Source organism: Tachypleus tridentatus, chromosome 3 (genome assembly GCF_004210375.1).
Source record: "Tachypleus tridentatus isolate NWPU-2018 chromosome 3, ASM421037v1, whole genome shotgun sequence".
Classification (NCBI taxonomy): domain Eukaryota; kingdom Metazoa; phylum Arthropoda; class Merostomata; order Xiphosura; family Limulidae; genus Tachypleus; species Tachypleus tridentatus.
Window position 1 is genome coordinate 43,494,406 of NC_134827.1, and position 12,679 is coordinate 43,507,084.

Consider the following 12,679-nt stretch of genomic DNA (forward strand, 5'->3'; position numbering starts at 1 on the left):
TGTAAATAATATAGAGAAAGAGAGACTTAATTTGTACATCTATATCTCAGGACGGCTGGTCTGTAAATAATATAGAGAAAGAGAGACTTAACGTGTACATCTGTATCTCAGGACGGCTGGTCTGTAAATAATATAGAGAAAGAGAGACTTAACTTGTACATCTGTATCTCAGGACGGCTGGTCTGTAAATAATATAGAGAAAGAGAGACTTAATTTGTACATCTATATCTCAGGACGGCTGGTCTGTAAATAATATAGAGAAAGAGAGACTTAACGTGTACATCTGTATCTCAGGACGGCTGGTCTGTAAATAATATAGAGAAAGAGAGACTTAACGTGTACATCTGTATCTCAGGACGGCTGGTCTGTAAATAATATAGAGAAAGAGAGACTTAACTTGTACATCTGTATCTCAGGACGGCTGGTCTGTAAAATAATATAGAAAAGAGAGACTTAACTTGTACATCTGTATCTCAGGACGGCTGGTCTGTAAATAATATAGAGAAAGAGAGACTTAACGTGTACATCTGTATCTCAGGACGGCTGGCCTGTAAATAATATAGAGAAAGAGAGACTTAACTTGTACATCTGTATCTCAGGACGGCTGGCCTGTAAATAATATAGAGAAAGAGAGACTTAACTTGTACATCTGTATCTCAGGACGGCTGGTCTGTAAATAATATAGAGAAAGAGAGACTTAACGTGTACATCTGTATCTCAGGACGGCTGGTCTGTAAATAATATAGAGAAAGAGAGACTTAACGTGTACATCTGTATCTCAGGACGACTGGTCTGTAAATAATATAGAGAAAGAGAGACTTAATTTGTACATCTCTATCTCAGGACGGCTGGTCTGTAAATAATATAGAGAAAGAGACACTTAACTTGTACATCTGTATCTCAGGACGGCTGGTCTGTAAATAATATAGAGAAAGAGAGACTTAACTTGTACATCTGTATCTCAGGACGGCTGGTATGTAAATAATGTAGAGAAAGAGAGACTTAACTTGTACATCTGTATTTCAGGACAACTGGTATGGGTATTAACACCTTTACTAATGAAGCAGAGAACAATGTTTCGACCTTCTTCAGGTTAACTCTATTGTTTTTAATTCATATTCGCTAAATGGTACTTTCTTACAAAGTAGTGACTTCTGTTTGGGCTCCCATAGTGGTTAGTTGGAAATAAAAGTGTATTAATTAGTCGTACCTCGAGCAAAACTGAAATATGTTTAATCCATCAAAATAACAGTTAAAAAGAATTAAAACTATCGTTGAGATAATATTATCCTACGTTTACTTGTCAACATATTATTGGGCTGTATAATTTAATTATTTTGTTCGTCAGTATTTTGTTAAAAATGAATGTGAAACCAACTCGTTATTGGTTTACATATGTGTTAGTAACATGGGTGAGTTGTTTTGTTTGATACATATACTGGACAAGGTAAATTAAGAATCAATCAATTATGGTCCTTTATATTGTCGTAATGGTTTCTATTGTTGAGCACATTCATTTTGATTATTCGGAAAAAAAGAAACCAAAATTCATATCACTAACTTGTAACGATTTATTTATTTCTTTGACAACGTACTACAGAGCAGGATTTTGATAGACTTAACTGCCAATAAAACTTAACAGTCACTTGTCAAAATTCCTCTCGTATCTACGGTACAAACTAAAAAAACTTAAAACGCTAAGTTAACTAACCCAGTCACTAAATAAGTAATTCAAAGATTAAATAACTGGCATATGTTTTTATATTATTAAAATTTGTTTATCCAATCTAGAAAATTTGAGTGTTCGTGTCAAATCTAGCAATTATGGAAATTTACAGACATCACAGATTATTATTACATTATGACATAGGCTCCTTTAGCAAACATTACAAAATCAAAATTTAAACATTAAAAATATAGCATACAATACTGACACTTCTAATATTAAACATACATAATTAGTTACAAAGTTACTATTTACAAAATAATATGAATTAACGTTACCACCAATAAATCATTAATCAAATATGTTAAATGAACAAAATTATGATTAACAACTTAAAACCTTATTTGCTATCTTATATGCTTTTTAAAAATGTCTGTTTATAAAATAAGTTAATTACTTGCTTCTAGTACAAGATGGGACAACCCAGTGCATTTTATTTTCATTTATTGTCCTGTTAGTGATCGAAGGAATACACTGATGGTCTCACCATTGGTGACACTTGGAAGAGGTCTTAACAGGATCACCGGTCTCTTCAACAGTTTGATTTGACATTGGAAAATTCTTTTCTAGACCTATTTTGACTGTAATATTCAGCATGATCACTTATTTCTGATAAACTAAAGTAATCAGTTGACCATTCTCTCAGTACGTACAAAGATTGTAATGGTGGATGACTTCTGGCTTGGGCTGCCTGATCTTTTGGATTCTACAAATTCTATCTCTAATTGTTTTTACCATAGGATATGGCTCTTCCTCACCTACTTAACATCAAAGTTCGTCGTCCTTTGTAGCACATATCGTAGTGTCATCAGTTATGTCTTTTTATTTTATCATTGATTCATTTTTGAGAAGAATAATGTCCTCTGTTGAGATATTTTCCCCAGTATATGAGTGGAAAATGTCCAATGTCACATTAAATTATCTACCAAACACTAGAGATATCAGTGAGTTGCTTGTAGCATCATGTTTTGTTGTTCAATAACTCATGAGTAAGAGTGAAATGTCTCAATTTAGTATCCTTAGTACGTTCATCCTCATAACTGATTCACAAGTATACAGATCTGTTCCTTCACTATTCCATCAGGAGATTGAAGAAAAGCTGCTGTCCTGTTATTTTTCATCCAAAGAACTTAACACATCGTCACAAACAAATGTGGTATAAAACTCCATCCTTGACCTGAGTGAAGTTTTGTAGGCAACACAAATAATAAAACAATCATTGACGGGTTGGCTTTCTAGCATTTCTTAGGAACAGCATATATTTCTGGCCATTTGGTGAAATAATACACCACAACCATAACGTATTTATTCTTAGTGTTATTCTGAGGGAGAGGACCAAGCATGTGAAAATTAACTGTTTGAAGTGGGGTTTTAACATAATATTGATGTAGTTGATCATGCTATTTCTTAACTGTTTGAAGTGGGGTTCCAACATAATACTGATGTAGTTGATCATGCTATTTCTTAACTGTTTGAAGTGGGGTTCCAACATAATACTGGTGTAGTTGATCATGCTATTTCTTAACTGTTTGAAGTGGGGTTCCAACATAATACTGATGTAGTTGATCATGCTATTTCTTAACTGTTTGAAGTGGGGTTCCAACATAATACTGATGTAGTTGATCATGCTATTTCTTAACTGTTTGAAGTGGGGTTCCAACATAATACTGATGTAGTTGATCATGCTATTTCTTAACTGTTTGAAGTGGGGTTCCAACATAATACTGATGTAGTTGATCATGCTATTTCTTAACTGTTTGAAGTGGGGTTCTAACATAATATTGATGTAGTTGATCATGCTATTTCTTAACTGATTGAAGTGGGGTTCCAACATAATACTGATGTAGTTGATCATGCTATTTCTTAACTGTTTGAAGTGGGGTTCCAACATAATACTGATGTAGTTGATCATGATATTTCTTAACTGTTTGAAGTGGGGTTCTAACATAATATTGATGTAGTTGATCATGCTATTTCTTAACTGTTTGAAGTGGGGTTCCAACATAATACTGATGTAGTTGATCATGCTATTTCTTAACTGTTTGAAGTGGGGTTCCAACATAATATTGATGTAGTTGATCATGCTATTTCTTAACTGTTTGAAGTGGGGTTCCAACATAATATTGATGTAGTTGATCATGCTATTTCTTAACTGTTTGAAGTGGGGTTCCAACATAATATTGATGTAGTTGATCATGCTATTTCTTAACTGTTTGAAGTGGAGTTCCAACATAATATTGATGTAGTTGATCATGCTATTTCTTAACTGTTTGAAGTGGGGTTCCAACATAATACCGATGTAGTTGATCATGCTATTTCTTAACTGTTTGAAGTGGGGTTCCAACATAATATTGATGTAGTTGATCATGCTATTTCTTAACTGTTTGAAGTGGGGTTCCAACATAATATTGATGTAGTTGATCATGCTATTTCTTAACTGTTTGAAGTGGGGTTCCAACATAATACCGATGTAGTTGATCATGCTATTTCTTAACTGTTTGAAGTGGGGTTCCAACATAATACCAATGTAGTTGATCATGCTATTTCTTAACTGTTTGAAGTGGGGTTCCAACATAATACTGATGTAGTTGATCATGCTATTTCTTAACTGTTTGAAGTGGGGTTCCAACATAATACTGATGTAGTTGATCATGCTATTTCTTAACTGTTTGCAGTGGGGTTCCAACGTAATACTGATGTAGTTGATCATGCTATTTCTTAACTGTTTGAAGTGGGGTTCCAACATAATACTGACGTAGTTGATCATGCTATTTTTTAACTGTTTGAAGTGGGGTTCCAACATAATACTGGTGTAGTTGATCATGCTATTTCTTAACTGTTTGAAGTGGGGTTCCAACATAATACTGATGTAGTTGATCATGCTATTTCTTAACTGTTTGAAGTGGGGTTCCAACATAATACTGATGTAGTTGATCATGCTATTTCTTAACTGTTTGAAGTGGGGTTCCAACATAATATTGATGTAGTTGATCATGCTATTTTTTAACTGTTTGAAGTGGGGTTCCAACATAATACTGATGTAGTTGATCATGCTATTTCTTAACTGTTTGAAGTGGGATTCCAACATAATACTGATGTAGTTTATCATGCTATTTCTTAACTGTTTGAAGTGGGGTTCCAACATAATACTGATGTAGTTGATCATGCTATTTCTTAACTGTTTGAAGTGGGGTTCTAACATAATACTGATGTAGTTGATCATGCTATTTCTTAACTGTTTGAAGTGGGGTTCCAACATAATACTGATGTAGTTGATCATGCTATTTCTTAACTGTTTGAAGTGGGGTTCCAACATAATATTGATGTAGTTGATCATGCTATTTCTTAACTGTTTGAAGTGGGGTTCCAACATAATACTGATGTAGCTGATCATGCTATTTCTTAACTGTTTGAAGTGGGGTTCCAACATAATACTGATGTAGTTGATCATGCTATTTCCTTTATCTACCCTTTCTTCACAGAGTGCTTCAATCGATTTAAATACATTTTCTGGATATTTTAAAACAAACTAAAAACATTCTCTTACTCTCTGTAGTATCTTACGAGCACCTAAGTGTTCAACTGTTGGAAAGTTCTGAAGATGATAAAGTAGTGCTGGGTGTACCACTTATAGTCGTTACATCTAGTGGCATTGAAAAAAGCAAACCTTTTCACAAACAAAACAAGTCCTACTGTACCCACTATATGCTTGTCTTTGTGCTGTATGGAATGACTGTTTGTCACAAGGGTCATTCTGTACTAGTCTTGATCCATTGAATAATTTGTGTCATACAAGTATTTATTACCTGATTATATTTTTCAGTTTAGTGTTAGACAATATTATGTCTTTATTAACACTTATAGATGACCCATCTTGTGCTCTACTCTTCACCAACTCTGATTGGTCTTCACTATTTCTAGTTCTTCATTATCACTTATAGATGACCTATCTTGTATTTTACTTTCTTTTATTTCTGGTTGGTCTTCAATATCTCTAGTTCTTCATCATCATTATAGATGACCTATCTTGTGCTCTACTCTTTTTTATTTCTGGTTGGTCTTCATTATATCTAGTTCTTCATCATCACTTATAGATGACCTATCTTGTGCTCTACTCTTTTTTATTTCTGGTTGGTCTTCACTATATCTAGTTCTTAATCATCACTTATAGATGACCTATCTTGTGCTGTACTCTTTTTTTATTTCTGGTTGGTCTTCACTATATCTAGTTCTTCATCATCACTTATAGATGACCTAACTTGTGCTCTACTCTTTTTTATTTCTGGTTGGTCTTCATCATCACTTATAGATGACCCATCTTGTGCTTTACTCTGTTTTATTGCTGGTTGGTCTTCACTAGACCTAGCTCTTTATCATCACTTATAGATGACCCACACAGAAACTTTGTGTAGCTTTGTGCTTAATTTCAAACAAACCAGAGTGTCTTCACTATCTTATTTTTATCTTAATCTAATGCTATGTTAGACTTTTGTATTTGTTTCAACTTACGAGTTTTGGTACAAGAGGCGAGCTGATAAAAATGACGAAGGAGATAGTGCCAATAATAGCTCCGTACTGGGTGGCGGACAGGCCTCGTTTTTCACCCTATTCCAGATTAAAATACGATTTATTTTGAAGAGAAACCCACTTCATTCTTATCACGAATTTCATAGTAGGTTTCATATAATGCCCATTAAGAACTCAGTTTTAGTAATTGATTACCCATTAAATAACTAAAATAATTTAAGAAATGTGAGTTTGCCTGATGTACAAAGAATCAGAACTCATCAGATTAATGTGGTTACAAACTACACAGTTGTAGACGGAACATTATAAAAATCATTTGTAGGACAATATATGTTAGAAGAAACAACTTAGATATCGGAGAACGACACTAGATAGTAACGATATCTATATCAGTCATTCAAAGCACAATAATTCTTAGTAGACACTTGCTAGTAACATTAACATGGTATCATTTTCTAATATTTTGACATGAGGGACGATTGGAGGCCATATTTATCTTGATTAAAGTGGCAATAATATATCACAAAGAATGGTGTCCAGATGGGACTGTTAAGACGTTTTACACTCTAATAGTCAATGCTTGCTTGTGTTTATTTGAAACAACGAAATCAAGTTTCAAAGTAAACGAAATAAATAGAAAAGGAAAACTTTACCTCAGTGGGGAAGAAAGGTGCCAACACAGCTGAGTACAAGGCCATTGAAAAGTAACAATAAGCGAGTACAAGTACAAACACAATCTGTCTTCTGCTCAGTTTCTGTGTAGTGGGTAAATCTTCAGCAGTTTTGTTATAGGAAAAGGAAATTCTTGAATCAGCAGAGCTTAAGAATCGATCTCTGTTTCCAGGAGAAGCCAACAGAGGGCCATGATCGACGGTGTCCAATGGAGGTTGACTTTGGTTTGTAAACATTTTTAGAACTGCTCTTCGTAACAGCGTCTAGTAGACACAGAATACTGTAATAGCAACAAGATTATCAGAAAGAACATTATATGTTGTTTTAAAATAAATAAATACACTTTTCGTAGGTAAAGAGTAGTCCAAGAGTTGGCGGTGTGTGGTATTGGTTACCTGCCTTCCCTCTACCTATCACTTGAAGACGGCTAGCGGTGATAGCCCAGCAGTAATTTTATGCGAAATTCAATAGAGAAAGAATATTCTTTTAATGTAATTTGTTTAGTTCCATAACAAGCCAACTAATAACCGCCATATGTGTCTTATAGAAGATTTACAGTAGAAAACAAATTAAACATTGCTAGTGACCCGTTATTACAGTTATATGTATTTAATATAACGACTAATATGGCACTTATGGCGTGGTTGGATCACTATTATACGAATATAGCACTTATGGCGTGGTTGGGTCACTATTATACTAATATGACACTTATAGTGTGGATGAATCACTATTATACTAATATGACACTTATGACGTGGTTGGATCACTGTTATACGAATATGGCACTTATGGTGTGGTTGGATCACTATTATACGAATATGGCGCTTATGGCGTGGATAAATCACTATTATACTAATATGGCACTTATGACGTGGTTGGATCACTATTATACTAATATGGCACTTATGGTGTGGATGAATCACTATTATACTAATATGGCACTTATGGTGTGGATGAATCACTATTATACTAATATGGCACTTATGGTGTGGATGAATCACTATTATACGAATATGGCACTTATGGTGTGGATGAATCACTATTATACTAATATGGCACTTATGACGTGGTGGATCACTATTATACTAATATAGCACTTATGGTGTGGTTGAATCGCTCTTTTATTAATATGGCACTTAAGGTGTGGTTGGATCACTATTATACTAATATGGCACTTATGGTGTGGTTGGATCGCTATTATACTAATATGGCACTTATGACGTGGTGGATCACTATTATACTAATATAGCACTTATGGTGTGGTTGAATCGCTCTTTTATTAATATGGCACTTAAGGTGTGGTTGGATCACTATTATACTAATATGGCACTTATGGTTTAGTTGGATCACTATTATACTAATATGGCACTTATGACGTGGTGGATCACTATTATACTAATATAGCACTTATGGTGTGGTTGAATCGCTCTTTTATTAATATGGCACTTAAGGTGTGGTTGGATCACTATTATACTAATATGGCACTTATGGTTTAGTTGGATCACTATTATACTAATATGGCACTTATGGTTTAGTTGGATCACTATTATACTAATTCTTCAAAATTCTTAGAGTTTAACATGAATCACGTTGTGTTTAATAAAGAAATAGGTCTAACAATACCATCTTATGATAAGTAAGACAGTGATTAGTCTCTTCTCACTGTGCCATCTTATGATAAGTAAGACAGTGATTAGTCTCTTCTCACTGTGCCATCTTATGATAAGTAAGACAGTGATTAGTCTCTTCTCACTGTGCCATCTTATGATAAGTAAGACAGTGATTAGTCTCTTCTCACTGTACCGTCTTATGATAAGTAAGACAGTGATTAGTCTCTTCTCACTGTGCCATCTTATGATAAGTAAGACAGTGATTAGTCTCTTCTCACTGTGCCATCTTATGATAAGTAAGACAGTGATTAGTCTCTTCTCACTGTACCATCTTATGATAAGTAAGACAGTGATTAGTCTCTTCTCACTGTGCCATCTTATGATAAGTAAGACAGTGATTAGTCTCTTCTCACTGTACCATCTTATGATAAGTAAGACAGTAGTTAGTTTTTTCCCACTGGTGGGCTTAGTTCCATCAATTTCAGGTGTGAAACTTGTTTATGGTTTGTATGGACAAATCAAATTGCACATACAAGAATTTTACCAACGAAATCCAAAAACATAAAATAATAATATTTGTATTATTAACCTAATGGATTTAAATGTATTAAACACTTGTAATATTATTTAATAGGAAACTTACCTCCCTGTGAGAGCAAATATTTATTACTTATGTCGCCAAACAACGAGTATCCTTTACTTGCAACATCTGATATGCTCAGCTGCTTTAATAGGTGACGGAAAGTTCAAGATAATAAATCACATGTGTCTTATAACATTGATCTAACATGTACAATAACCATTGTTAAAATAATAGTTTGTAATATCTGTTGACGTCAGACACAAAGATTATTAATTTATTTCATGTTGTTACCACTTCATTTCATTTTATTCAAACTACAATGTTTATGCTATAAAAGGTTCATTTTGATCAGATGTTATAAAGACCTCTTTTAATATACGTTTTTGTGTCAGATAAAATATAAAATAATTTTATTAGTTTCATGGAACACATTACAAATCATCTTATAACTACGATAATTGCGTTACACTATAGACCATAAACTAAATAAATATTTACTATATTTCTATACGTTAAAACACTTTGCTTCTCTTCGCACGTTTTGAACCTCTGACCGCAGCCTTCAACGAGTGACAAAGTATTTTGTTACAGAGAAATATATATATATATATTGGTTGTGACCGGTTGTTATAGTAACATATAAATAATTTAAGACCAGGTGGTCCAGGAGCTCGACTCGTAATCTGAAGGTTGCGGGTTCGAATCCCCGTCACACCAAACATACTTGGTCTATCAACTGTGGAGGCGTTATAACGTGACGGTCAATCCCACTATTCGTTAGTAAAAGAGTAGCCCCAGAGTTTGCGGTAGGGGTGATGACTAGCTGCCTTCTCTCTAGTCTTAGACTGTTAAATTATGGACGGCCAGTGCAGATATCCTTCGTGTAGCTTTGCACGAAATTTAAAAACAAACACTAATTTAAGGACTACCAGGACCTACATGAATATTTTTTCTTCAGAACCATAAGACTCTTTCATTTTTAATTAATATTTTATTTTTATCTCACTAATTTCATTGTTAATATTTAATTTAAGCAAGGTCTGTTATCTTCTCACTTTTAACGTCTTGTTGTTAACAGAGGCCCCACCATGTTAACATGTATTAAGTCTCGTATTAATATTAAAGTTTTGTTTGTACGTGATTACCTCACCAATTGAAGCGTGATATTATTCTGTTAATATTATAATGTTTAAATTTTTGTTAATGAAAATGCACCGCTGGTTACCAGCTGCTGTTACCAGGAATGTTACGACAAACTGTTTCCATATGTGCTATCAGCTGCTACAAGCTTATTACTACTTCCTAGTTTCATTGTCAGTAAAGAACAAGTACACTGAATAATCTGGAACACAAGTTATATTTGTTACAGTTCTATTTTAGCTTTCAAATGATGAGTAATTTTATTAACCTCGTGAAAGTGTGATAACTACAGCAGACAGACTGATAACAATAATTGTGATAAAGTGTTCAATAATTTAAGATTATATCACTTGTTTCAAATACACGTGTTAACATCAGACTAGACTTTAATATAAAATGTTAATTTGTCAATCCATAATAAAGACCTTCAATTTCAGAAAAGAAAACGATACTTTTGAATACTAACAAAATGCTCGTCAAGATATGACACGATACAAAACAACAATAAACATTTTACACCTGATACAAAAAACAAATAAACGGAGTACAATGTCTTACACTCTATAAAACAATGTACTTCAGCAAACAATGTTTTACACTCTTGAAAATAATGTACTTCAGTAAACAATGTACTTCAGTAAACAATGTTCTTCAGTAAACAATGTTCTTCAGTAAGCAATGTTCTTCAGTAAACAATGTTTTACACCCTTGAAAACAATGTACTTCAGTAAACAATGTTTTACACTCTTGAAAGCAATGTACTTCAGTCAACAATGTTTTACACTCTTGAAAGCAATGTACTTCAGTCAACAATGTCTTACACTCTATAAAACAATGCACTTCAGTAAACAATGTTTTACACTCTTGAAAACAACGTACTTAAATCAAGAATGTTTTACACTCTTGAAAACAATGTATTTCAGTCAACAACGTCTTACACTCTATAAAACAATGCACTTCAGTAAACAATGTTTTACACTCTTGAAAACAATGTATTTCAGTCAACAATGTTTTACACTCTTGAAAACAATGTACTTCAGTCAACAACGTCTTACACTCTTGAAAACAATGTACTTCAGTCAACAATGTCTTACACTCTATAAAACAATGCACTTCAGTAAACAATGTTTTACACTCTTGAAAACAACGTACTTAAATCAACAATGTTTTACACTCTTGAAAACAATGTACTTCAGTCAACAACGTCCTACACTCTATAAAACAATGTACTTCAGTAAACAATATTTTACACTCTTGAAAACAATGTACTTCAGTAAAAAATGTTTTACACTCTTGAAAACAATGTATTTCAATAAACAATGTTTTACACTCTTGAAAGCAATGTACTTCAGTAAACAATGTTTTACACTCTTGAAAGCAATGTACTTCAGTAAACAATGTTTTACACTCTTGAAAGCAATGTATTTCAGTCAACAATGTCTTACACTATAAAACAATGCACTTCAGTCAACAATGTTTTACATTCTTGAAAGTAGAGAAGGAATGTGTTGGTGTATTGTTTGTGGTGTGAGTAGCTGGTGATATGCATAGAAGGAATGTGTTGATGTATTGTTTGTGGTGTGAGTAGCTGGTGATATGTATAGAAGGAATGTGTTGATGTACTGTTTGTGGTGTGAGTAGCTGGTGATATGTATAGAAGGAATGTATTGATGTATTGTTTGTGGTGTGAGTAGCTGGTGATATGTATAGAAGGAATGTGTTGGTGTATTGTTTGTGGTGTGAGTAGCTGGTGATATGTATAGAGGGAATGTGTTGATGTACTGTTTGTGGTGAGAGTAGCTGGTGATATGTATAGAAGGAATGTGTTGATGTATTGTTTGTGGTGTGAGTAGCTGGTGATATGTATAGAAGGATATGTAGAGTACAGAAGGGTTGATGTATTGTTTTTAGTATCAATAATTTGAAATGTGAGACCCCAGAATCCAATAGAAACTCATGATTTTTATTGCTTCTGATGCATGGAACGGTGTTTGTCGACAGCTTTGTTTAGTAAGAGTTGCATCATTTCTGTCGTTGGCTGAGAGTCAGTTTTGGTGCTGGTAGAGTAATGAATGTTGAAAATAATTAAACTTGTTTTTGGATGTAACACCACGAAGAGTGTTTATGTTTGAGATAATAAGTAATGCTTATAGATATGAAAACTGCAATCTATGTAACAATACCAAGATATTCATGTCCAAACAACTGTTTGGTTCTCTTATCAAAAAAATTGAACTGAAAATGGTATACATGTCGTGAAACAGGTGTCGTTTTGCAAGTGGTAGTACAAAATGGGTTACATCCGTGGTGAAATAACTCTCATTTTGTGAAATGGTAGTACAAGATGGGTTATGTATGTCTTGAAACAGCTGTGATTTTGTCATGGTGGTAATACAAAATGGGTTACATCCGTGGTGA

The 12,679-nt window shown here is 33.7% G+C and overlaps 1 protein-coding gene across 3 annotated transcripts in view; it reads right to left on the reverse strand.

Moving 5' to 3' along the window:
* LOC143246781 (MFS-type transporter SLC18B1-like) overlaps positions 1-9,259 on the reverse strand; it is a 33,190-nt gene extending 23,931 nt beyond the window's left edge. For all 3 annotated transcript variants that reach the window (XM_076493932.1, XM_076493933.1, XM_076493934.1), the window contains exons 1-3: positions 9,182-9,259; positions 6,907-7,205; positions 6,236-6,331 (exon numbers count right to left, since the gene is read on the reverse strand). In XM_076493932.1, coding sequence (XP_076350047.1) covers positions 6,236-6,331; positions 6,907-7,161 — 351 coding nt within the window. In that variant the 5' untranslated portion in view covers positions 7,162-7,205; positions 9,182-9,259. The remainder of the gene's footprint in view (positions 1-6,235; positions 6,332-6,906; positions 7,206-9,181) is intronic.
* Between the last annotated feature and the right edge of the window lie 3,420 nt (positions 9,260-12,679).